Genomic DNA, 27874 nt, shown 5'->3' with positions numbered 1-27874 from the left:
GCAAACAGAGTCCTCTCATATGTCAGACACAGTGTGGCATAAGTACCTGCTCCTGACGTCCCTTGTGTTGCATGATACTGAGCTATGTCTTTCAAATAGAAGTCTATTCCAAGCTGACAGGGATTTAATAAACAAAGATTAGGGGTGTTGGGGCCATGAGTTCTTATTTCCGTCATGTTCCTTGTAAATCCAGAGTTACAATTGTGACATTATCCACGTCAAAACCGATTACGAGTGGCCAAGACGGACGGCATATTTTGTCCTAGTGGCAAAAAGCCTTCCATTTTGTTTCTTCCTAGAATCTTGAAGCCAAGGCCCATGTACAACTAAGACACACGTTGCAGGGAAGATCTGGGACCCCATCCTCCAAGGTTAAAAGCAAACACACAAACAGTTGTGTTCTGTATGTGATCAAACAGCTCGCAATAAAGGTGAAATGGATAACTTGTTCTTCCACTGTTTTCTGGATGAAAATCTCTCCTTTCCCAAACAAAAGCTTGGATAGCCAGGACAGCACAAAATGAATTTTAAAATCCAACATGGGGTGATATCTTTCAAAGGCCCACCAAAAAACAAACAAACAAACAAACAAACAAACAAACAAACAAACAAACAAACAAACAAACGGTATCACAAAGAGACAAGGTTTTAGGATCAGCATCTTCCTCGTTAGGTATGATGTTACAAAACTAAGCAGGAATCAAAAAGCTCTTTGTAACTTTTAGGAACACACAGCCATTAAAAATCAAGTTCATCCAGCGTTTGGAAATATTGGCTGATCGCCTACTGCTTAGTGCAGTAAATTGCAACTCAAGTTAGCCCATTTAAATCAACAGAAATTACAGAGGAGTTGACTCAACAAATCCCCACAGATTCAATGGATCTACTCTAGTGTGACTTAGAAGGTGGTTTACATTACAGTTCATCACACATTTTTCCCACTGTTGGTATGGTCTTGTTTAAGCTAATTACCAGGGACTACACAATGTACAGATTAGATAGCATACCAACCCAACCCTTTTCCATGGCCATCTTATTCCTTTTGAATCACTTTTTTTGACCATGAGCAGGATTGTGTTGGTTAGTTCATTTTCTAGTATTTCTGATTACCAGTATCGATCCATAGTTTCACTGGTGGTGTTTCCTGGTTTGATAGTTGGGTGTTGCAATGCAGTGTGCAATGTAAAAACCCCTTGTCTTTTAAAAAAACATTTAAAAAACTCTACTGTGTGATCCAGTGCTATGCCACTTATCAAAGAAGTAGCTGCATTAGAATTTGAGTCAAAATTTATTGCAAGGGTATGTTCTAATAAATTGCCTGACTTCTGCCATGCTGGAGAAAGTCAATTAACATTCATCTGCATTTCTGCCAAGGAAAATATTGCACCGAACAGTCTAATGCATTTCTCTTCTACAAATAGGATAGATTTCAATGCAATTTGGGACCCAGTTTAAAATTTACTATTGTTCTAAGAAGCAATGGTCTTGGCTCATGAACCTCTTACTTTAGAACAGTCATGCAGAAAGTTTGCTAGAAGTGAACTCTCCCAAAGGTAGAGTGGGGAGCAACAGTGGAGACTTGTTTTTTCCCAACAATTAAAAAAAAAAGGGGGGGGGGAGACTGTGTACAGGGCAGGTGGAGGTGCCTGAAAGAAGCTGCAGTGTGATCTGCGTGTAGAAGAATTGGCAGTAGTGGCTACAGGAGATTGTTCCATTCTTCCCAGTAAGAGGAAATGGCTAAACAAAGGTTGCTTTGAGGTGCAGATGCAAAGACTGCTCTAAAAGTTGTATTGTACTTTGAAGTGACCCTTTTCCCCCCATCCAATTTAGTCTAGTGGTTCCCAGCCCTGGGCCTCCAGATGTTCTAGAATTAATAGTACTAATGCCTTCATCACTGGCTGTGCTGGCCAAGATTTCTGGGAGCTATACTCAAAGAACATCTTGGGATCTAGGGTTGGGAACCACCAGTCTAACTGCACCCTATATGAAGCAACAAGATTTCAGCCAAAGTGCTAGAGTTTATACACTAGTGTTTAGAAAAGAATGTTTTGACATTACTTGCAAAACATAAGTATTATAGTATTATATATATGAATTGGCTTGTTTTCTGCCTAATGCAAAAATAACAATTTTACCTTTAACACTAGTGTATTATTTCTAAGCTCTGGAACAGCTAATGCAGTGGTGCTATATTCACTAATAGCCATAGACTTAGAGGGATCTGAAATGTTAGAAAAAATGCATATTATTAGTTTTAATGTGACTTTTTACTAACTAAAATGCAAGACAACATGGTGAAAGGATGCAATGAGAAGGGATGCAACTGCTTCTCAAGATTCTCCCCCCAAATGGGACATGCTGTCAATTGCATAGGTAAGAATGCATTCCCACAATATGTTTTTGTCCATCTCCACTATGGTATTTCCTTGTCTTATTGGTGCCAACCACAGTGCTGTATGCCAGTAACCTTGGGAACAGAAACAAATTCAGAATTTCACTTCCAGGAATAATTGGCAGCATTCACACAACATGTTTTCATAGGAATCACATCACAGAAACAAGAAAACATGCTAGACTCCTCCAGAAGACAGAATCTCAAAACAGTTTGATTTGTTTATACGCTACAGTCAAGCTGAACACTCTAGGCCCAAAAGTCATATTTGCAGGTAGCCACCATTTCTCCTCCAAAAGTCCACTTTCCTCAGTTAAGTGCCACTTAATAGCTGTTATCCCATGGATACCAGTGATGAAGGCCAGTATCTACTAGGTAGCAAACAGTTATGGTGTGCTGCTTTTGATGTCACAAAACACTGTCATGTCAACAGGGCCGTGCAGGCACCCAGAGCATCTCTGTACAGGCACAGGCATGTTGCCAACTTGTAAACATGCCTATTTATAGTTGTCATTTCCAATATCCACAACTGCCACCAAAAAGAGTATAGTTACCTACAAAGCCCTAAACGGTTTAGGACCTCGATACTTGACGGAACGCCTTCTCCCACCAAGATCTACCCGTGTCACTCGTGCAAGTCAGGAGGTGAGGCTGAGGAGCCTAACGCCGAGAAAGGCCCGGAAGGAAAAGACCAGAAATAGGGCCTTCTCGGCGGTGGCTCCTCGGCTCTGGAACAACTTACCTCCTGAGATTCGCGCGGCTCCCTCGCTGGGCATGTTTAAGAAACAACTAAAAACGCTGATGTATAAGCGGGCCTTCCCAACAGAAAACTCCTGACGATTTTTTCTTTATATCTTTTTTGATTTCTATCTCTGTTAAACTGTAACGTTTAAAATTATGTTGTTGTTTTTTGTTGTAAGCCGCCTAGAGTGGTCTAGTATGACCAGATAGGCGAGATAGAAATAAAATAAATAATAAATAAATAAATAAATTCATTCCCACCATCCCCACCCCCACCTTGCTGGTGCCATAGCCTGCCTTCTTCATTCTAGTCAGTTCAAAGTGTGCAGAAGCTGACTTCCCATTGGCCTGTGCTCTTTATACCATGACCCTATAGTGCAGTGGTTCCTGACCTTGAGGTCCCAGAAGTTCTTGGACTGTAAATCCTGACCAGCACAGCTAGTGGTGAAGGCTTCTAGGAATTTCAGTCCAAGAACATCTGGGGACTCAAGGTTGGGAATCATTGCTATAGTAACACTCCTCCTGCAGACTTCTGACCAATAAACAAGGAAGGAGGACTCCATATTTCCTCCCATTTCCTTCATCTTTGGCCAAGATGTATCTGTCTAAAATGAAACTTTGTTCAGTGCCTATTTCAGCACACAGCGTTCACACAGAAGGTATTTTGTGTTGTCACAGGCACATCGGCATAAAGGATTCAAGGACACCGTTCTGCTTTCTGCTCGTATGTTCCATGAATAAGCATCGCATGTTCATTCAAGCTACCGTCAGGTTTCTTTTTCTTTCTTCCAAATCAATCCACTTGAGACATACAACCCGCTGAAGACAACCTTACATTATTTTGACTAGATATTTTAACATCTGTAAATTCTATTGTAATTCCATTTCTATCGGGTTTTAAATGAATGAAGAAGAAAAAATCTAATCATTTTTCTAATAGGAAAACTCTCGTAGAAAGCAGATATTTATGCAGTTTTAACATCACCTCTCCACAACTTACACACCTATGCACAAGAGTATGCACTTCTGGAGATACTTGCAGGTATAAGCAAACTGTTCTTTTTTTGTACAAAGAACAGTACAACTTTTGTTCTTTCTTGTACTGGAGAAAGTGAGAAATGGAGAGCTGCAGGAATCTGTCCTGGGCTTGGCGTGGATCAAAATTGTAATAAGTGACTTAGATGGAGGAATATTTATTTATTTAAAAATTATTTTTAAATAAATGTAGTGGCATTGCAGTTAAACTCTAGTTAAAATGTAGTGGCATTGTAGTTTAACTGCAGTAAAACTCTGCTTATAACCCAGGTTCAATCCCAGGTAGCTGGCTCAAGGTTCACTCAATCTTCCACCCTTCTGAGGTTAATAAATTGAGTACCTAGCTCACTGAGAGAGGGGGCAATGTATAACCTGCATAACTAAACTGTAAATCTTTCTTATTTAAGGGTTTGGTTTTTTTTTTCATTTTTTATCCTGCCTGTCTCCTCTCCTCTAGTGGTACCCCAAGGTGGCTTACAAAAAAATTAAAATTGACAATTATAAAAACAAATTGACTAAGATTTAAATTCTATCTATCTGTCTGTCTGTCTATCTGTATGTATGTATGTATGTCTATCTGTCTCCGTCCGTCCGTCCATCCGTCCGTCCATCCGTCCGTCCGTCCACCCACCCATCCATCCATAAAATTTTATTTATTTATAGAGAGGATGCTTATCAGATTTGTCAATGAGACAGAACTGAGAGGGATAGCTAACACTTTAGAGGGCAGAGTCAGGATTCAAGGTGACCTTAACAGATTGAAGAAGTGGGAGGAAACACAAAAAATTATTTCAACTGGGGGGGGGGGATAAGATGTACAAATTAGGATGGCTGACATCTGTCTTAGCAGTAGTACCTTTTAGCAGGTGTTAGTAGACCATAGGCTAAGCATGAATCTGCAATGTGATTTTGTAGCAGAAAAAGCAAACACAGTTCTAGGTTGCATTAATGGAAGCACAGTGTCCGGATCACTGGAAGTAATAGTATCCGTTCTCCTTCCTTCACACCTAAGCTTGTAACGAGCTGTTGTCCCCTCCAACAATAAAGGGACTCTCAGCATAATGAGACCCAGTGTGAAATAAAAGGAAGACTGCTGAAAACGTTTCACTTCTATGAGTGAGCAAAAAAAGCCAGCACCTTTTTCACCATTATCATACTCTTAACTGTTAGCAAAACCTTATCATTTTTTGCATGAAACATGGGTCAAAAATCATGATATACCCAGGGGAAAAAATCCTTTGCCCAGATCGGGCACCAGAAACATTTAATTTACACTGATGAAACCCCATCTCCCTGTTTTAAGTTCCAAGGCCACCTTTTTGCCCCGGGGAAGCCTTTGACAGCCTCAGTATAGGAGGGGAGTCTTTAAAAGTCAAAGATTGCCACCAGATGACCACCACTAGGATCAGTACCACTGTGGCCAATCCAGCAGTGATTTTTGACTTTTAAAGTCTCCCCACCCCACTGACCTGGAGCTCCCAAAGGTTTCTCCAGGGCAAAAATTAGCTCTGGGAAACCTTGGAACCTAAAACAGGGGTATAGGAAGTTTTTAATTAGTGTAAATTTAATGTTCCTGGGAACCAATCAGGGTTATCCCAGGTGCAAAGGTATGCAACAGGATTTTGCCCAATGCATTTTGTTCAGATATGTGTATTTTGTGTTAAAATACAAGGTTTTTGCACAAGGATGTTTTCTGCATGTTGTCCACAAAATACGAAAAAAATTTTTAACTCTCTCATAAATTCAGACAGTAGCAAGAAACCTTTGTACCGTCTTCATTTTCACCTGGCAAGAATGAAATAAGCAATGCAGCATTTTTAAAACCTCTAGTCAGACTTCAGCTGCAATACTTTCCCCAAGTCTGACCATTCCAGCTTATGAGAAGCATACTGACGAGCTGGAATGTGTATGTAGTAGGGACAACCAACGTGATAAAGGATCTGGAAGCCAAGCCCAGTACAAAAATGGGTTGAGAGAAGCAGCTATGTTTAGCTTGAGGAAGAGAAGATTGAGAGGTGATATGATCACCGTCTTCAAGTATTTGAAGAGCTGTCACATCAAAATATAGCAAGCTTGTTTTCTGTGGCTCCAGACAGTAGGACCCAAAGCAATGGATTCATATTACAAGAAAGGAGACATTGGGAAGACGCTTCTGAGAGCAGGAGCTGTTCAGGAGTGGAATGGACTACCTCAAAAGGTGGTGGACTCTGGAGTAGTCTTTTAAGCAAAGATTAGATGTATTTCGTGGATGTTTCAACTGTGGATTTCCGGCATGAGCAAAGGGTTGGATTTAATCCCTTTTGAGGTCTCTGTTGATTCTATAATTCTATGATTCAATGTGCAGATCAAAGGCGATCTCTCTTTCTCCACTTCCCACATTTAGACACAAAGAGAGGTCAAACACTGAAGTGAAGAATGATGGATCTGTTGTTTTGTGAACGGCTTGGTCAATCAGATCACAACTTCCTTTCGATAACTCCAGAAACTCATCATTTCCGATGCAGATTTGTTTGGCTGCATCCCTACGCAGATGAGTCAACCTTCTGGGGACTGGCATGAAGAGTAGGGTGAATGCCCTCCCTCTCTGTTGGCATCCTGTGCTCATCGTAATGGGGAGGGTGAGCCAGAGACAACAGCTGTTACCACCCACAGCAATGACAACGATGTGAAGGCATTCCCCACCACGAAAGGCATTCCCATTTTACTGCTCCCTAATCAACAGCAATATGGCAGCAGAGTTAAAAAGAAGGAGCCCTTTTCTCACTATCATCTAACCAGAGCTGGCAAGATGATGAGGGCCACAGGGGCAGGGTTTCTTTCCCAGATGTACCTACAGTATACAGGGTTCCCCTCCCCTGTCATCATCCTATTTTCGTCATAAGGTTTGTAAGGTTTCCAAGGCACATAAACTCTTGAGTTCTTTGGTTATCTTTGACAGTTTAGTGGAAGGTGACAATGAATGGCTTCCCGTCCTGTTAATAAGAAGCAGGGAAAGGAGGCCATAATGGGATGCTTAACATCAGAAAGACTAGAGCCTGGGAGCAATACTTTTCTCAGACTATTTCAGGGGACTGGAAACCAAGTCCTATGAGTAAATACAGAAATAACTGGATATGTTTAGCCTTGAGAGAAGAAGACGGAGGGAAGATAGGATAGCACGTTTTAAATACAGTGGTGCTTCGCTAGACGATGATAATCCATTCCACTGGAATCACTGTTTAGCGAAATCATCGTCTAGCGAAAAGCATTTCCCCATTGGAATGCATTGAAACCTGTTTAATGCATTCCAATGGGGAAGAATCGTCGTTGTCTAGCGAAGATCGGACATAGGAAAGCCGCTTCGCGAACCGCCGATCAGCTGTTTAAATAGCTGTCTTGCGAAGCTTAGGTCCTGAAAACACCCGTTTTGCGAGCGCGGAGGGAGCTGTCAAAATCATTGTCTAGCGAAAATTGGTTTGCGAAGCACGGACCAAACATTGTCCAGCGAAATTCCCCCATAGGAATCACTGTTTTGCGAATCGTTATAGCGACTGCAAAAAATCAATGTCTAACGAAAAAACTGTCATGCGGGGTAACTGTCTCGTGAGCCACCACTGTACTTGAAAGGTATACAGGGGAGGAGCAGGATCTGTTCCCAATCACCCCAGAGTGCAGGATATGTAATAATGGGCTCAAGCTATAGGAAGCGAGATTTAGGCTGAATATCAGAAAAAAACCTCTTAATTGTTAGAGGAGTACGACAATGGAACCATTGACCTCAGGAGGTGGTGAGCGTTCCAATGCCGGGGGCATTCGAGAGAAAACTGGACCACCAATTGTCAGATTGGCTTTGATTTGGATTCCTGTATTGAGCAGAGGGTTGGTCTTAGCCTTATAGGCCCCTTCCAACTCTGTTATTCTATGATTCTATAGCTATACAGTTCACAGAATCCCTCAAACAACAGGGCTATGTTGTGTGGATGGGTAGTACTGGGAGTTGCAGTTCCAAAAAAGAAGAAGATGTGATCACATGGACAAATAGATCACAATTTGGACAGCTTGTGGAGTGGTTCAATGTGATCTACTTCCTGACAATCACACGACTCCCAGGGAAATGCATTCCAGCCTGACCCCGATCCATGCCTAAGCGGGACTTTTTTGGTCCGGCTGTAGGGCTTCTACTTTTGGGGGTCAGACTGGAGCCATTCCCTGGCAGACGGAAGGGTCACTTTGAAGGAGATTCCACCGGTTAAAGTGATCCTTTTCAGTGCAATTGGACATAGGCCAATTTGCAGCTGTTTTGTGGCATTCCTATTTTCCCAAAGGCCTGCTAAAGCCATAGTGGAACCTTCATTTCTCTGCCTTCATCTCTCCCTCCTTTTTCAGGCTCACTTTCCCAACAACTGGGAGGTAGATTAAGAGCCAGGTGGGAATTACAGTGTGGATTTTGGGGAAGGGGTGTGTATGTTTGACCATCTCTACCAACGTCTTTTGAACTCTAAACCTGGACGCATGCCAGGGCAAAGAAATAGCAGGATCGAAGGGGGTCTGGTGCCCATTTTGCTACAATGGTCATGGCCAAGAGAAATATATCAGGGAATTAATTAAAATGTAAGAGCTAGAAAACCCTGAATAATAACCTTATTTTCATGGAGAAAGAATGAAACTGGACTTTTCTTCCCCGATACATATGTTCAAGCACTACACACACCTTTTGTGTTGTTTCAACAAATACAGCTGCAACACAGCTTCACCTCTTGTTTCTTAGCTCTTCGCTCTTGGTGGTGGTATGACCGCCACATGCCAAGTCGTCTTGGCTACCTTCCCTCTTCTCAACACTGACAAGTTCCCAGAACTCTCAACAAACACAACCCTTCACAAAAGTCAGAACCTTTTAGTCCCCTGATGCCAGTATTTCATTGTTCCCTCCCTTCCACCCACCTGCCATGAACAGTCAATCCAACAGTCATGGCGTTAAGGTGGTTGCTCACACACTTATAATCAAAAAAGATGAAATGCATCTTCCAAAAAAGGCACATAGACAGAGGGGCAAGGTTCCCTCTAAGGTGTGTGCCTGCACATATGCAACTCTACCCCTCTCTGTGCAGCCTTCCTCCTCCTCTGCACATTAACATTGATCATTTCCAGCCCCTTTGGTTCTGGTCACAATGGAACACTGTGGGGGGGGGGGGAATCACACATGCAAAGTCCTTAGCAAAGGGCTGAAAATTAGAGGGAACGTTAATGGGGAGGCAGCCTTTGTATATCTATTAATTTATATGTATTATCATCATCAAAGAAGGCTGACCACTGAAGAATTGAATTGTGGTGCTGGAGGAGACTCTTGAGAGTCCCCTGGACTGCAAGGAGAACAAAACTATCAATTCTGAAGGAAATCAACCCTGAGTACTCAATGGAAGGACAGATCCTGAAGCTGAGGCTCCAATCCTTTGGCCATCTCATGAGACGAGAAGACTCCCTGGAAAAGACCCTGATGTTGGGAAAGTGTGAAGGCAGGAGGAGAAGGGGATGACAGAGGACGAGATGGCTGGACAGTGTCATCAAAGCGACCGACATGAATTTGACCACATTCTAGTCCATGGGGTCACGAGGAGTCAGGCACAACTTAACGACTGAACAACAAAAGTGGAAGATAAGAACATAGGAACATAAGAAGAGCCCTGCTGGATCAGGCCATCTAGTCCAGCTTCCTGTATTTCATAGTGGCCTCACCAGATGCCTCTGGTGGAGCACACAAGACAATGGATGGTTTTGAATTGTGGTAATGGAGGAGGCTCTTGAGAGTCCCCTGGACTGCAAGGAGAACAAACCTATCCATTTTGTGGGGAAATCAACCCTGAGTGCTCACTGGAAGGACAGATCCTGCAGCTGAAGCTCCAATACTTTGGCCATCTCATGAGAAGAGAAGGCTCCCTGAAAAAAGACCCTGATGTTGGTAAAGTGTGAGGGCAAGAGGAGAAGGGGACGACACAGAACGAGATGGCTGGACAGTGTCACCGAAGCTACCAACATGAATTTCACCCAACTCCGGGGAGGCAGTGGAAGACCGGAGGGCACAGCGTGCTCTGGTCCATGGGGTCACGAAGAGTCAGACATGACTTAATGACTTATCATCATCATCATCATCATCATATCATCATCATCATCATCATCATCATATGTTGTCAAGTCACTTTTGACATACTGTGACCCTTTTCAGGTCTATCCAGGTAGAGAATATTCAAAAGTGGTTTACCATTCCCTTCTTCAGGAGATAACCTGGGTTTGTGCAGCTTGCCCAAGGCCACATGGGCTGGCTGTTCTTGCAGGAGGCACAGTGAGGAATCAGATTTCCAACCTATCCCTCCAAAGCATGAGACCTAAGCTACCAGCTTCCATGTACAGTGGTGCCTTGCATAGCGAGGTTAATCCGTTCTGGATTAACCCTCGCTATGTGAAAACATCGCTAAACGGAACGTAAAAACCCATTGGAATGCATTAAACATTGTTTAATGCGTCCCAATGGGCCCTAAACTTACCGTTCAGTGAAGTTTCCTCCATAGCGGCAGCCATTTTTGCGCCCTCGGTAAGCTAGGGGAGGGCGCGAAAACACTGCGCGCAGCCATTTCGGGCGTCCGGCGGCCATTTTAGAACCGCCAAACAGCTGATCCGTGGGCATCGCAAAGTGAAGATCGGTAAGCGAAACGCTTACTGATCGCTATGTGAGTTTTGCCCATTGGAACGATCGGTATGCCTCCGCATTAGCGATCCCGAAAAAGGGATCGCTATGCAGATTCGTCGTTATACGGTGCGCTCGTTAAGCGAGGCGCCACTGTATATATTCATATTTATAGAGAACGCTTTGTTATTAGGTTGTATCACTTCCAAGTTATGGTGCCCTGAATAGGATTTCCAAGGCCTGTGAAATGTTCAAAGAGTGGTTCACTGTTGCCATCTCCCTTCTGAATTTCCATGGCTGACCTTAAGTTGAATCTAGGTTTCCTGAATCCCAGTCTTGACACTCTATTCATTACACAACACTGGCTGTTTTAGACATAGTTACTATAAATTAAATAGAAATACTGTGCATCTGATCAGAAGGATGCAGGTGTCTATGACAAGTGTGTGTAGTGTCTACTGTTCTCCAAATACAAAGTATTAATAGGCAACCTTAAGACTCCTGCCTGCTCTCCCTTCTCATTTCCTTAAAAATCTTTAGCTGTCTGGCTCATTCAACAGAGGGTCCTTGGAAATAAAGGTCTGTCTTCTCACAGCCCTTCAAATACAGGCCTATCATCTGTAAATTCAACCTCATGTCATCCCACTTTCTGACCCCAACTCCCAGTGTTGGTCACTCAAACTTCTAAGTTGAAAGGGGCCTTGAGGTAATCTAGTCCAAATCAATGTTCATTTAAGATTTGGTCAAGGCCTTGAGGAAGTTGCCTTCAGTGGGCCCCCTTCCTAGGTGGGCGTATCTCCTCCTCCCGTCTCTCTACTCATTGCTGTGCCTTTTGAACCCACCCCACAGGGCCACCTCGTAGGAGAGAATAAGGTGAGCTGAGCTTGCTTATTCTTCTCCTTCTCTGTCACTGGTCACTTGCTGAGAGGAGACAAGAGAACAAGCTCAGGGAAGACCAGGGATCCAGGGGTTAGCATTTGGCAACTCACTAAAATAGGATCCTTGGGAAGTACCAACCCCATAACAAAATGTCTATTTCATACTTTCAGTCAAACACACCCAGATCTGCAAAAAGGTCGGAAAGTTTGCCTCTAGTTCATTAAACTCAGTGGGGTCTTTTCAACAAGGAATTCAAGCAGTGTTTAAAAAAGAAGTGGCGCTTAAAGTACAAAACACAATAAAAAAAATGCTGCGCTGAATACAACATGGCTGAGCAGAGGGTATTCATTTGAGGTTGGGGGTCTTGCTTCCTGCACATCCCCTAGGCAAGCTCAAAAGCACTGAGGAATTTCTTCCCACCTTACCAGGTCACATCAGTGGCCATTTGGAGGATTATCACAGAAAACAGAAAGAGCCAAAGAATGTGTGGGAGAGAGACAGAGAGCAGTATGAACTCACAGTTACTCTAAATGGGTGGCCTTATTTTCAGCAAGAGAGATGTTTTGCCCGTCAACAGCCAGGACCTGCAACATCTCTTTTTCCATTTTTATTTTAATTCTCACTTTTAGCACGCACGCACGCACGCACGCACGCACACACGCACGCACGCACACACACACACACACACACACACACACACACACACACACACACACACACACACGTGGAAAAAGAATTTTTGAAAGTAACTGATTCTAATTAAATGTTATTCCTAATTAATTTTTTCCTGACAGTTGAAATCAGCTACACCGCAATTGCAACTGACGAGGTAGTGTGGAAACATCCCCATAACTATAGAAATAACTTAAAAGGTTACAGTAGTTGCTACCACAAAACAATTGTGTGGAAGGCGTTAATGTGTTTATGACCTCCTTTCTCCCAAAGGTAGCATGTTACAGGTTAATGTTGTTGCCTCTAATTTGTGATAACATGTTTATTCCCTGTTCAGAGGGACAGTCAGCAAGAGAGAGAGGCCCATAGCAACACAATAATCCTTGTCAGGCTTCAGCATGCTTAGAATGAGAGGACTGCCCCCCTCAAAACATAATTTCCCTTCCTTGTGAACAAGTTTTTTTAAAAAAAAAAAATGGAAGCAGCAACAGCTTGTGAGCTACATTTGCCCTCACTGAAATCACATATATAACAATTTAGCCCTCTCTTTTTTTAACATCAGTCAATAGAAACGAGACTTACCTTTTATTTCACCAAAGTTTCCTGATCCCATAGCAAGAAGCTTGTCTTTCCAATCTTTTGATAGTAGCTTTTCAATACTGGGGGTTTCTGAATGAAGTGGAAAAAAAAAGAAAGAGAAAAAGAGAGAGGGAGGGAGGGAGAAACGTAAGCGAATCAAGATGACTGACGGCACAATAGAACTCATTAAAAGTCTATCTGCTAAAAAATAAGAGCTCCCCCCACTCATCCTGGACCCCAGTTCATAATGACTTCATCAACAAACTGATAAGAGGGGAGAGCTTGAAAAAAGAATGTGTTTTGTCACCTGCTGTTTCAAAATCATTAGCTTTTCCTTCTTACGGAACAAAGCCATTCCACATGACAATGGGCACACAGGAACCCGGCGTGTATTGTTTTTCAATTTAGAGAACAAGTTTCTGCTTATAATGGACGCTTGTCAATTTCAGGGTGTTAGTCTGCAGTTTTTTTTAAATAAAAAATGTAATTATGTTGATAAAATGCAGAATGGGGAAGAGAGGGGAAAAAATTAAAAAGGCAAAGAATTAGTGCCTAAATCTGCTACATGTAATTATATCCCTCAGTGTGTTTACAATTACATCCACTTTACAATGTGTTTAAACATAGTGTGGTGGTAAGCAAGCTGTGGCAGCTCCTGCCATTCCCCCCCCCCCCCACGCACAACACACACATTACAAACAAATTATAATAACAGGGAAAGAGCAGGATGACAGATGCTCCAAAGACTGCAAAATTTGGGGAAAAGGATGAAAAAGCCCCACCAGATATAACCCTATCAGATGCGCCCTTCCAGTCGTGTCAAATCAAATGCTCAACCAGCCGTCCAGAATCATACTTCCCTAAGCTGTCCTGTAAAGAAGGTGGGAGTGCAAACCTTCTCTGTGGGTTTGCACTGCAGCACGTTGTACTCAAAGTCATATATTATTTTTGAACAAGAAGGTTCCATAGAGACAACATGGCTAATAGCCAACCTGAGCTCTGTCCTCCATGAGTAGCTCTAACCTCACTTTGAAGCCACCTATGCTGACAGCATAAGAAGAATCTTGTGAGATCAAATCAAAAGCCTAAATTGTTCAGCCTTCTGTTAACACTACATTCAACCAGTAGCCAATGACAAGACCACAGGAAGAAAGGGGTTGTGGACCTGGATGGGGATGTGCAGAATCCCAAAATATCAATGGAACATCTTCTGCCTCAATATATCTATGCCCATAAGCACGGCATGAGTAGAACAGTAACCTCCCACAAGGGCTTCCCAGCAAGAGATATATAGAGACACATAGCATCTCTGACGTTGTATAGACTTCATGATTAGTAGCCATGGATAGCTCTGTCCACCATGAATTTCTTGGCAGTCATTATTACATTTTGATGGATTGAATTCCACAGTTAATGGGATTAATAGTAGCCATCTGCCACGTGAAGATGTACTTTCACTTGATCTGCTCTGAATCCCACACTGTCCAACTTCATTCAACAGTCCTAGGCTCTGAAAATTACAAGAGAGGCAGCAAAGCTTAGTTAAGTCTTTATTACTGCCATCATGTGTTATTTGTCACTACTTTTCTCAGCAGCGAATGCCACAAATTAAGTACAGTATTCTTCTAAAAGTAGCTCCCTGTTGCATCAGATCCAGGGCTTATCTAGTCCAGCATCCTAACTTCCTGGTGGCCAACCAAAAGGGTTGGTGATGGGAGAGGATACAGCTCAGAAGATTTAGCTCAGTGGTAGAGCACCTACACTACATGAAGAAGGATCAAATTCCACATCTCCCTTTAGGGCTAGAAAAAAGCCCTAGACACCTGTGGGTTTACTGAACACATAAGGAAGGGAAGCACAATAGTCCTTTCTGGCATCCTCTATAATCCTGTTAGGAGCTCAATATAATGAACTGCTGGATAGCTCAGTGGTTTAGATATCTGGCTGCAGAGCCAGAGGTTGGAAGTTTGATTCCCCACTGTGCTTCTCTGAGAGGAGCGTCATGGCACAGTGGTTAAAATGTAGTACTGCAGTGCAAACTCTGCCCACAGCCCGGGTTTGATCCCAGGGGGTTCAGGTAGCTTGAGACTGACTCAGCCTTCCATCCTTCTGAGGTCAGTGAATTGAGTACCCAGCTTGCTGGTGTGTATAATTAAATTGTAAACTGCCCAGAGATAACTTTAAGCACTATGGGATGGTATATAAGCAGTATGTTTTGCTTTGCATTTCTTTGCATTGCATTGCTTTACTTTGACAGGTGCTGGACTCAGTGATCCATAGGGTCCCTTCCAGTCTTGATGCTGACCTTAATAGTTCCTTGAGCCCTGTCCTCCTCGTGCATGGAGGACTAAATCTGAATGGCCAGCTATTTGAGAAGCTCAATTTTTCAGATTTTCCAGTCACATGGCCCCAGCCCCCAGATGAAGCCTGCTCTCCTCTCCAAATTTAGTTCTCTATACAGAACACCTGGGGTCAGCCTATCTCCTCTGCTCAATGGTTAAAAGTACCATATTTTTCCATGTATAAGACTATCTTCTTCTTTTAGTCGTTTAGTCGTGTCCGACTCTTCGTGACCCCATGGACCAGAGCACGCCAGGCCCTCCTATCTTCCACTGCCTCCCGGAGTTGGGTCAGATTCATGTTGGTTGCTTCGGTGACACTGTCCAACCATCTCATCCTCTGTCGTCCCCTTCTCCTCTTGCCTTCACACTTTCCCAACATTAAGGTCTTTTCCAGGGAGTCTTCTCCCTGGAGAACTATAAGACTATAGTTTTGTCTAAAATCTTTAGACTAAAAATTGAGGATCCTCTTATACAAGAAAGTAAACTGAGGAGAGAGAAAAAACAAGTGGGGGGGAAAGCAGGGATCAAAGTAATCCTGCAGGGCTTTGATCCCTGCTTTCCCCTCCACTTGCTAAGCCTTAGCAAAAGGAAAGCATGGATCAAAGTGCTGCAGGATGGCTTTGATCCTTGCTTTCCCCTCTGCTTACTAAGTCCCATGGGGTTTAGCAAAAGGAGGGGGAAAGGATCAAAGGAATCCCATGGATGTATAAAGGGGAAAGGGATCAAAACGATCATGCAGTCGCAGGATAGCTTGGATCGCTTTCCCGCTCCTTTTGCTAAGCCCCATGAGGCTTAGCACAAAGGGAGAAAGCATGGATCAAAGCAATCCTGCAGTATTTTGATCCCTTTCCCCCTACACTTGCTAAGCCACACTTAGATTTCTTAATTTTGAGTTAGAAAAGTGGGGGGGTGTCTTATCTTAGCAGCGTATTATACACGGAAAAATACAGGTAATTCTTTAAATGAATGCATGAATAGGTCTCATGTGTGAAGGGCAAGGGGTTTGAAAAGAAGTGCCTCTGTGAACTATGGAGAGTCAGGATTCTACCATATGTGAGAGCCGTTGTGGACTGCAGAGGCTCTCTGCTTCAAAATGTTGCCCTCTGTCTCTTACATATGGTAGCCAACATGTGTTGCCCTCCACATTCAGGAGGGCAACAGAAGCATACATGGAGGAGGCAGACAACCTTCCTTGCATGCTAGGTAAAAACACTTCCTGAATAGGAGAGTAGAATCATACTTGAAACTGGAATTGTCAGTATGTGCCATCAAGTTGCTTCTGACTGCAGCTGGGTTTCTGAGGTATCTGAGATGTTCAAAAAATGATTCATTGTTGTCACTCCTCCAGTGGATTTCCATGGTTGGGTGGGGATTTGAACCCAGGTCTGTTGGGTCCTGATCAGGCACTTTACCCATTACCCACTGGTTCTCATGAAATGGGACAGATACTGCCAACCAGTGTTGACAATATGAGATGGTGCAATGGTTCTACTTATAATAAAAGAGTCCTGCATTCCTATGATACAACAGTGGAGTCTATTATTTGTTCATTGTGCATATCTGTTGTTTGTTTCGAACATAAGCCTTTAGAATTTTCAGGGATATATATTTGTAGGGTGTCTATGGGTTCAATATTTATAACTCACACATTCTGAACTTGTTTTTTTTAATATATATACAGATTTTAATGTTTAAGTAAAATACCAACACTAATACAACCCAGGGGATGTTAAACCCTGTTCCAAACAATGTAATTGTATATTCTTGTCAGCATTTAGAAGGGTGCACAATTACAATAGCTTTCAATCCTGCGATTAGCGTTGCATTCAGTTCGAAAATAGAGTGTACTAAATGATAAGTGCTCCAGTATGTTCCATCTAAATAACAATGGCCACACTTACTATCTCGATCTAAGACATATAACTGCTTTCTCCACTTTTGTGCTTAGATGTATTTGCTCTGGCATTTTCTTCTACCCCCTACTAGGAATTGAAAGAGAGTACATGTTAACTTTTCAAAGGGACCGTCTGGCCTAGACATCATACAGTTATTAGCAACTGGTTAATTTCCTCCATGGAATATAAAAGGCACTACAAGGATCTTCCATTCTCTTGGCTGACTAATTTTGCTGGAGGTTTTGTGTGAGCGCCTCTTCTCCAACCGACTCCATGGCAGCTAAGTGCTCTCTGAACGAAATAAGTTGTGGTATAGAACAAATACGGGCAACCTGGAGGTCCTCAAAGCTCATATGTGCACCGCTCCCTCTTTGCTATATTGCTTCAAACAGGGGTTGATCTGAGCAGATAATTGCGGGATGCTTATACTGGGCCCAAGACATTTTGTTGATTAAGACCAAGTACACAATGGCAGCAACCATCGCTGCCACCACTGCATTCCATCTGCAGCATTGCTTCCCAACATTGGATCCCCATACTAAAGCTCCCAGAAGCCTTCACCACTAACTGTGCTGACCAGGATTTCTGAGAGTTGTAGTCCAAGGACATCTGGGGATTCAAGACTGGGGAACCACTGACGTGCAGAATCCACTGGACTAGCAACCAAAATAGTACAATACTAGGAAATAGATAGCTTCATCCACCATAACTGGGGGAAGGAAAAGACTAGTTTAAGAGGAAGAGTTCAGATTAGTTTCTCGAACTCAGTAGAACTAGCAAGCATCCTGCCTCCAGCATCTCAGTCTCAAAGCTTCTGCTTCACTCTGCATAAGGGAGAAGTGTTCAACGCTGGGTGGCACAGGGAACCAAATTCCCACCCCCAGTGTCTACTGCAGGCTTGATCAGTCTGAAAAATGGCTGAAAATAAACTAAATTTTATTTTTGAAAGGAACTATTTGGGTTTGCACCAACTCTGTCCTAGTAACACCAGAAATACTACATTGAGTCTAAAATTCAACAAAGCCTGGCTCCCAACACTGAAAAATACAGCCTACAAAACGTCAACGAACTCTACCCAGCCACAAGGACTGGTGATCACTGCACACCAAAGAATAGCTAATGACACCCAGCAATCACAATGACAGATCATTTCCCCCCTTATCACAACAATATACCCATAACAAAAAGTACCCTGATCATCATAATCACCCAATCTCTTGAAAAGTACAAAAAGCTGATCCCACAGCTACAAATACTCAACTGTCCCACACACTACACCAGAACACAGGCAGAGTTTTAACTCCTGTTCTCTGAAGATGCTGGCCACAGAGACTGGAAAAACGTTAGGAAGAAAAACCTTTAGAACAAGGCCAAACATCCAGAAAATCCTACAGCAACCATCAGATTCCGGCTGTGAAAGCCTTCGAGAATACATTACAACATTAATTCCTTTCCAAAGACATTGTCGTCTACAAACAAGGTCTTAGAGCCTGCTGAATTCCAAAAGCAGTAATGGTTACATACTGCAGTGGTTACTAATTCATTGGTTTACTGTTTGTTTACAAATCCCGTTGAAACCTTTTTAGATGTGGATTTCTCCATTTCTCTTCAGCTTTCCATACCTCAGGGACAGGAAACCATCACACATCCCAAGAAAACAAAGATTACAGTATAAACAAAAGATAATGGGGGTAACTGAGCATTTCGATCCCATATGGCTAAACTAATTAGTCCCCATTAGAAAACTTTTAGTGATTTTTCGTTTTCTAATGCTACATCACTTGACAAGAATCCTGCATTTTCCTCATTTGTTTTTTTTAAAAAAATACTTAAAAAAACACACAAATGGGCAAACCCTGAATGAATCATCAACCAACGTTTTAAGAAAATCAAAACACTACTTGTTACATCTAAATGTATGGGTTACATTACCACTTGTGATTTTTAATTAAGTGCAACATCTTTTTAACTATCAAAATCAATGATTTACAGCGGGGTCTCAAACATGCGGCCCGTGGGCCATTTGCGGCCCGCCGGATGATAGTTTGTGGCCCCTGCCTTGCCTGCCCCCCCCCGAAGCACCCATGCGTCCTCTGCTGTCAAGAGTTAAAAAAAGCCTCACCTCGGTTGCTGGCTCCCTCCCAAGACAGCGCCTCTTGCACCCTCCATCTGGAACTGCAGCCTGCCAGCCAGCTCGCATGTCTGCCAGCTGGCAGGCTGCAGTTCCAGATGGAGGGTGAAATGGGCGCTGTCTTGGGGGAGAGCCAGCGAGCAAGGCACGCTGCTGGCCCTTTTCCCTGAGCACCCGAGCCAAGCCACCAACAGCCGCCGCCGCCTCTTCCAGGGAAGTGGCTCTCTGGCTCTCTTTCTCTCTTGGAACCCCCAGCACCAGCCCAGCCAGCGACCGTCTCAGCTCCCCGCAGTGCTTCCTCCTCCTCCTCCTCTTTGTCCTGCTTCAGTCACCTCAGCTTTGGAGGCTGCTTGGGCTCACCTTGCAAAGTTTGCTCCTCTGTCGTGGTGGGGGGTAGCTGCTGCTGCTGAGTGTGCCTTTTTTTGAGGGGAGCCCTCAGAGGAAGGTTGCCGGACCTCTGTGTGTGTGTTTGTGTGCATGCGCGTGCACCTGTGGAGGCCCCTGCCCTATTCTGTTTAATTCCACGGGCACCGGTGGGGGCTTTTCTCCTTTGGCAAGGTGAATTCTGTGAGGGTATTTTAAAATCCGTTTCCGCATTGACTTCAAAGTGTTAATGCTTACATATAAGGCCCTAAATGGTTTAGGACCCCAATACATGGCAGAACACCTGCTCCCACCTAGATCTACTCAGATCACCTGCACGAGCCAGGAGGTGAGGCTGAGGAGCCTAACGCTGAGGGAGGCCCTGAAGGAAAGGACGCGAAACCGGGCCTTCTCGGCGGTGGCTGCTCGCCTGTGGAATAACCTTCCTCCAGTGATTCGTGCGGCCCCTACGCTGGGCACTTTTAAGAGTCAACTAAAAACATGGTTGTTATGTTCAGGCCTTCCCTCCTGTCAATATTTAATTCTTTTTTTATTTTTTCTTTCATTTATTATTTGTTTTATTATTGTATATGTTATGGACTGTTTGTAAAATCCTTATGTTTTATCATATACACCTTATTGGAAGCCGCCCAGAGTGGTCGACCAGACCAGATGGGCGGGATATAAATCAAATCAAATCAAATCAAATCAAATCAAATCAAATCAAATCAAATCAAATCAAATCAAATCAAATCAAATCAAATCAAATCAAATAAATAAATAAATAAATAAATGAATGAATGAATAAATAAATAAATAAATAAATAAATAAATAAATAAATAAATAAAATGAGTTTTATGCTGTGCCCTCCTCCCCCCCGGCTAGGCGGTTACTGGCGCTCTCTACCTTCTCTGCTTCTTCATCCTGCTGGTGGGGATGGTGTGGTAGTGAAGAAGGAGCCCGAGGGGGTCGTGGCTGATGAAGAGAGCTTGCGCGCCCCTCCTCCTCCTCCTCGGAGACCTAGCCGGGCTAAGGAAACTTCTGGGTGGCTTCCTCAGGCTTTTGCTCCACTTGGCAGAAAATCTGATGCAGCCCAGCCTCACCCAGACTCTGCCTCCAGCAGCCCCCAGGTAAATTGAGTTTGAGACCCCTGATTTACAGGTAAAACAATCGTTGAAATCCTGTTGCAAAACATTACAACTACTGAAGGATCTCGATGTTACCAGCAGGGGGTAATTTAAGAATTGTAGTAATTTAAGAACTCCTAGTCTTGTGCCACAGCTTTTCTGACTCCTGTGTAAGACCTTTTAATGTGTGGGAGCTACAGGACAGAGGGTAGTAATTAATTACTGAACATTCCTAGCCATGAATGACAGCAATTTTCTGTAACTAAAGACTTCCTCTTTCTGTCCTGCAGCTCCCACAGATTCCATACAATGCAAAATATTACAAAGGGGTTGGGAAAGCTATAGGAGAGAACTACAAAAATCACTCTTGGCTGTTGTCACATTCTTCTACAGATGTAATTATGCCAACAGATTTCAGCCGTTTCTATCTAAGAAGCTACTTCCAAGCTCTTCTTAAAGCATTAGAGGAATGCACTTGTAATGAAGAAACATGTTTGTTGGTGAAGCAACCTAGAACTGTAATTGAAACTCTTGGTTTCATTCAGAATGAAGGCATGGAACCATGAATGAAAACAGAGAGAATACTGATATGGCTGACAGAATGTTCAGTATAACAACAGCCAACATTTTAGAACCAAAACATGTCATTCTAATGTTGCTAAATGTTAACACAGGATCCAGTCTGAATGCATTTTAATAAGTTCAGACCAACCCACCACATTATACTGGTACACTGATCTTTAAAATTAGGGGAACCAATTTAAAAACTCCGCCATCTAACTCACTGAGCAATTTCAGGGGTGTGTGTAATCTTCCTTATAGAAGCTGAAGGTGGTCAGCACAATTATGTTCTCCAAGTGTTATGTGATTCAAGCTTTCATGGACTGTAACCCCAGTCAGATGCAGGAGAACAAACTACAGTCCACATAGAGTTTTGTTAAATAAAATGTGGTCGTCTATAATGTGCCACGAGACTTGAATTTCTAAGCATGCTTTGTAACAAGTTTATGTTCTCTAAGGAATGCAGCACATCAGTGCTGCCTTAATTGGTTTCTTTTTTTAAAAAAATGCATCCTTCCTCTACTCCATGGAAGAGCAGAGGAAGGAAGTTTTTAAATTCCCTATCTAATTTCCCAATTTTCCCACATCCTCAGTTAAGGCGCCTGTTTAATCCACTAATGCTATGAGGATACTGAAACCAGCTGAGAGATTAAAGATGGAAGGTAGCTTTTGGTTCAGTTCCAGTGACTGCACATGCTGGAAATGAACCAGAACAATGCAATCCTACCTGCACCAAACAAAACAAAAACAATACAAAGCTAGAAGTCCCTGACAGGGAAACAGAAAGATATGAGCAAGAATGCTCTGGGGATGGGCTGGTTCACATTGTCTGTTATTGCTGGAAAAAGGAGTGAAGCAGGCCATTCTCACAGTGGACCAAACTGTGGGACAAATGTCCATCATATTGCACCCTAACTAATCTAATTTAATATCAACAACGGCATTAAAACCCAATAAAGGGGGGGAACATGGGAAAGTACCACATAGCAGAAGCTTCTCATGAATCACCAGAATATAATCTAGTAAAGATTAGAATCTATACATTCCTCTTCTAAATACTCTACAAAACAGCTGTCTTTTACTGCCCAAATCAGGGGTTCCCAACCTTTGAGTGCCCAGATGTTATTGAACTGCAACTCCCCAAAGCCCTTGCCAGCAGAGCTAGTGATAAAGGCGTCTGTGAGTTTTAGTCCAAGAACACCTTGGGGACCCAAGGTTGAGAACCAGTGGCACAGAGAGAACTCCAGTAATGGGGGAGCTAGATGAACCTCTCTGGATGGGGTATTCCTTAATTGGGGCACCATGGCTGAGAAAATGTGTCCTGTGTGCCAATTTACACAGTTATCTTAGACAACGTTTATGTTGCTGACAAAGTAGGGAAAGGGACTTTAGCACTGATCTATGCTAGAGTCTGAGAACCAGGTATTTGGAGGAAAGTCCACCCCTGCTTCCCACTTTGGTCCAAATTAGTAGGTGTGACTAAGCATGGTGATGCCCACTGACCTTCCTGAACATCCAGGCAATGTTCTTATGGCAGTGTCCAACCATCTCATTCTTCCCTGGTGCTTGCAGAGAAATGTCACCAGGGAGCATCTATGGGCCAAATGCTGATATCCCAAAGAGGAATATGACATACAGGGTAGAGCAGGGGTCAGGAAACTTTTTTTACCTTTTACCCCCTAAAAAATTTATATATGCCGACATTACCCCCTTGATTTGAAAGGAAGGAACTCGGTCACGCACGGCCAGTCAAGTGCCACCGCCGCAGCCACACTGTCCACACCCGGACCGCCGCCACTGCCTCCTCCTCCACCTGGTGGGGCCACACTCAGTCCTTGGCCCTGCAGGGGCGGCTCCCTTTGTCCGCCGGTGGGCGGCTCCTGGGCAGCCATCGAAGAGCAGCAGGTGCTTTGCCCGTCCGGAGTGCCTGACACCAGCACCAGCACCAGCGGCTGCTCGCCAGGGCGGCCGCATCGGACCTGAACATCAGGGTTCCCGTGGGCCTTCCCATCAAAGCGCCACAACAGCTGCCGCACGGAGGGCTCCTCCAGGAATGGGGACAGGGTGTGGGACAGGGTGTGGGGCATAGGTGGCATCCCAGAGCCGGGAGGCTGAGCCTGGCCTGGGATGCTGTCGTGGCCATGCCCACCCACCCCCACCATGATCCATCTCTCCAGCCACTGGAAGAAGAATCTCCCCCTGACTGGGGCACTCAGACCATTCCCCCTAGCCTCGCCCTGTGACATGGCCAGCCCCACCGCCCCTGCTCGGCTGCCATATGCCGCCAGCTGGGGCCCGTCGCCGGCCGCCATCCGCCATGGCTCGTTTGCAGCCAGGCCAGAGAAGGAGGCAGGAAGGGGGCCATCAGGCAGCTGGGGACCCCACCTCTGGGAGGAGGAAGAGGAGGAGGAGGAGGAGGGAAGGGGGTTAGAGTCACGTCCTCATTACCACCAGGATTTTCATTTTTATCCCATTTAGGGTAATTTATCCCTGTTCCCTGACCACTGGGGTAGAGGTTCCCCAGATCTAAGGTTAGGAGTGACGTTATTGCACTATCAAATGCACTTGAGATTTCATTTAGTCTTGTGAACACTTCATCAAGGGTTAAAGAAAGAAAGAAACGCAGCAACATGGAATAGGTCATATAAACATTGCTATATTCTTCCTTGGCCCCTTCTTTTTGCTGTTGCTTAAAAAAAAATCCTTGAGTAGTAAGCAAACAGGCCATGGTATTTGCAGTAGAAGACTGTCAGTCATTAAAAGCTAACAAACCTTTGCAAAGCAAGAATGCAGCAATAGAAATCCATTGTGAACTAACAATAGACTACAGAACCTCCAGGCACCAAAAGCAGACCATTTTACTTCTAAGTCTATTGTCAGCAAAGTCCATGACAAAGCTTTTCCCCTGCAGCTAGATAAAATATTCGCCCTAGTGCGCTCATAAAGGAACAGAAGACTTCTGTGTAACTTGCCAAGTTAAAGCAACAGCGGCTCGGTTTGGGACATCAACAGACAGAGGCCACAGTTTCGCTCGATAGGTTCAAAGCAGCAACAACCACAGCAACAACAAAATCTATACCGGCAGATCTTGACAGATTCAACATTTCTAGTTATGTTGGGGAAGGGACTAGGGAAAAAAACCAATAAAAGTAATTCTTGTTATTGTTATCATTCCTAGGAACTGAAGAGGGTGAAAGCAAACTTAACCCAGAGATTGGAAAAATTACTTTTCAGATTACAGCTATCTGGTAGGGCCAGATTCTGGGCCATAATGGAAAATACGCTTCCTAAGTGTTGACTTATCTATAGCTCCCTGTTAAAGTACATGCTGGCTCTCTCCTCCAAAATGTCTAGGGGGAAAGATCAATGTCTCAGACCCCGGAAAGTAAGATGGACTCTTTAAAAACCAGCATCCAGTTTAGTAATTGCTTATTTTTATGAACATGTATAGACCTCTTTGTATGTTGTGTGTCATCAAGTCAGAACTACAGGTCATTGGTTTAGGTGTCTGGCTGCAGAGACAGAAGCTGGGATTTCCATTCCCCACTGTGCCTCCTATGAGCAGAGCCAGCCTGTGTGATCTTAGGCAAGCTGCACAGTCCCAGGGCACCCCAAGAAGAAGGGAATAGGAAACCACTTCTGAGTATACTTTACCTTGAAATATCATTTTACAACAACCCTGCAAGGCAGGTGGGGAAACTCAGTGCCAGCTCACCATTGGGGAAATGGATGTTGCCCTCCCTCATTCGGAATTCCAAGTACTCTACAATGCTGTGCCACGCTGCTGGATAGCTCCGTGGTTTAGGCGTCTGGCTGCAGAGCCAGAGGTTGGGAGTTTGATTCCCCCCCTGGGCCGCCTTGACAGGGGAGGGACTTGATGATCCACAGGGTCCCTTCCAGCATTGCCGTTCTAAGATGACGATGATTTTGCAAGCAATTCTTGGGGATTTTTTTTTTTTAAATGAAAGAGATGGAAGAAATTATTTGTAGAGAAAAACAAAAGCCTTGTCCCTTTCTACCTTAAAACCTGAAATCTGCCACAGTGGTGGCACCGAGGCACTTATTATTTTGAGTAATCAGTGGCTTATCCCTTTGTAGTGTTTGCCTGCCCCCTCCTTCCCAGCCATCCTTTTCTCTCCCTCCCTCCTTCTCTCTCTCTCTCTCTCTCTCTCTCTCTCCCTCCCTCCCTCTCTCCCTTTGACAGCTGTCTTCGCATCATCCCAACAGGTGCTATTAGGGCCCTAACAAAGGGTAAGGCTTTTAAGCCACTGGCTGTTGACAAGTGGAGAGAAAACAACAAATGGCCGGGCACAGCTCTTCTCCCTGGGTCACTCAGCCAACGGTAATCGCTATTATTTTTATTTATTAGTTCTCCGGCACTGTCCTCTAACCTGCCTTCGCCCACCCGCCTACCCTCCCTTCATTCCGTGACAGCCAGGAGCGTTTTAACTTTAAAAAAAGAGAAAGAATGAAAGGAAAGGAGGGGGGGGGAGGAGAGTGAACACACAGCTCCTGAGCAAGCTCTTTCTGCAAAGTGCCTGGCTAATGAATATTGTCCATTTAGATCTGGATAATTTATGATGTCAGCAGAGTGGGAGGGAGGGAGAGTGGGACCAGAGGCTAAGCATTAGTTGCATGGCAAGTAATGAAAGAACCAAGTGGGGTGGAGAGGAAGAGAATGGGGCGGGGGGGGGGGGAGATTGAGAGAAAGAGAGAGAGACAGAGAGAGACAGAGAGAGAGAGAGAGACGGAAGGGGAGCAAAAGAGACAGACACAGAGAGGAGGAATAGGGCATTTCTGAAAGATAGTCCAGTATTTTGAGATTGGAGTTATTCTAATTGTAGTTGTCTAACTCAGTGGTTCTTAACCTTTTTGAAAGAAACGCCCCCTTGAGCCATTGAGGAAGTTATCATCGCCCCCCTCCCTGAGGTGATGATATCTTACCTACCTACCTACCTACCTACCTACCTACCTACCTACCTACCTACCTACCTACCTACCTACCTACCTACCTACCTACCTACCTACCTACCTACCTACCTCCCCACCCGGGTGCAAGGCAGCGCTTCACGGGGCGAGGATGAGGACCCAAGAGACACTTTCCTTCCACCCGATCCACACTCAATGCTCCCCTAAAGGAGAAAGGCGAGACGTGGCAGGTAGAAAGAGCTGGATCATCTGGCGGCAGCAGCAGCACCGGATCTACTGCCAGCACTGCGGCTGCAGTTGCCTTCACAGGTTTGGCTTGCTCCAGTGCCCCCCTACTGCCCCCCTTCTGTTCTTTCGCCCCCACACCACCCCTTTTCATTCTACCGCCCCCCTGAAAAATGAAATCGCCCCCTGGGGGGCATTATTGCCCACGTTAAGAACCACTGGTCTAACTATCTCAACCCTGAGTGCTGACTGGAAGGACAGACCCTTAAACTGAGGCTCCAATACTTTGGCCATCTCATAAGAAGAGAAGACTCCCTGAAAAAGACCCTGATGTTGGGAAAATGTGAAGGCAAGAGGAGAAGGGGACGACAGAGGACTAGATGGTTGGAGAGTGTCATCGAAGCGACCAACATGACTTTGACCCAACTCCAGGAGGCTGTGGAAGACAGGACGGCCTGGCGTGCTCTGGTCCATGGGGTCACGAAGAGTCGGACACGACTTAATAACTAAACAATACTTAAAAAAACAGATAAGATACAACTTGGAAAGGTCTTATCAAAATGTCTGTAAAATAGCTGCATAGTCAAAGCTATGGTTTTTCCTGTAGCGATGTATGGAAGTGAGAGTTGGACCATAAAGAAAGCTGAACACCGAAGAATTGATGCTTTTGAATTGTGGTGCTGGAGGAGGCTCTTGGGTGTCCTCTGGACTGCAAGGAGAACAAACATATCTGTTATGAAGGAAATCAACCCTGAGTTCATTGGAAGGACAGATCCTGAAGCTTAGGCTCCAATACTTTGGCCATCTCATGAGAAGAGAAGACTCCCTGGAAAAGACCTTAATGTTGGGAAAGTGTGAAGGCAAGAGGAGAAGGGGACGACAGAGGACGAGATGGTTGGACAGTGTCATGGAAGCTAGCAACATGAATTTGACCCAACTCCAGGAGGCAGTGGAAGACAGGAGGGCCTGGCGTGCTCTGGTCCATGGGGTCACAGAGAGTTGGACTACCCAGTTCATTTAACAGGCAGGTGATAGAGAGGCTACAATTCAGATCTAATGTTTGCATAACGAGCATCAGTGATCCAATTCCAAATCCTCAAAACAGACCCATTGTATGTCAAATCTATTCAACCATTCGGCTTCAAACTATACTATTTGATAGGAGGTATAATTAAAAAAAAACAACTGGGAAAAGTTTACAACAATGCTATTAACGACTGTGCTTCAAATCACTCCTCAATCAGAGAACTATGATCAATTTGAAGCTTCCATTTGGGAATTTTCTTGTACTTCCATTCCAAGAGGATGCCGGACCAACCACATCCCAATTCTCACTCATAAAAC

General features: G+C 44.2%; 1 protein-coding gene across 7 annotated transcripts in view; it reads right to left on the bottom strand.

The window, feature by feature from the left end:
• Positions 1–27874, bottom strand: part of SOX5 (SRY-box transcription factor 5) — a 918192-nt gene that overhangs the window by 248737 nt on the left and 641581 nt on the right. For all 7 annotated transcript variants that reach the window (XM_072999722.2, XM_078376420.1, XM_078376419.1 and 4 more), the window contains one exon: positions 12960–13046. In XM_072999722.2, the coding sequence (XP_072855823.2) occupies positions 12960–13046 (87 nt within the window). The remainder of the gene's footprint in view (positions 1–12959; positions 13047–27874) is intronic.

The sequence above is a fragment of the Pogona vitticeps genome, chromosome 5 (assembly GCF_051106095.1).
Source record: "Pogona vitticeps strain Pit_001003342236 chromosome 5, PviZW2.1, whole genome shotgun sequence".
Classification (NCBI taxonomy): domain Eukaryota; kingdom Metazoa; phylum Chordata; class Lepidosauria; order Squamata; family Agamidae; genus Pogona; species Pogona vitticeps.
The sequence above is the reverse complement of the archived record's forward strand: the minus strand, read 5'-3'. Positions and strand labels throughout refer to the sequence as shown.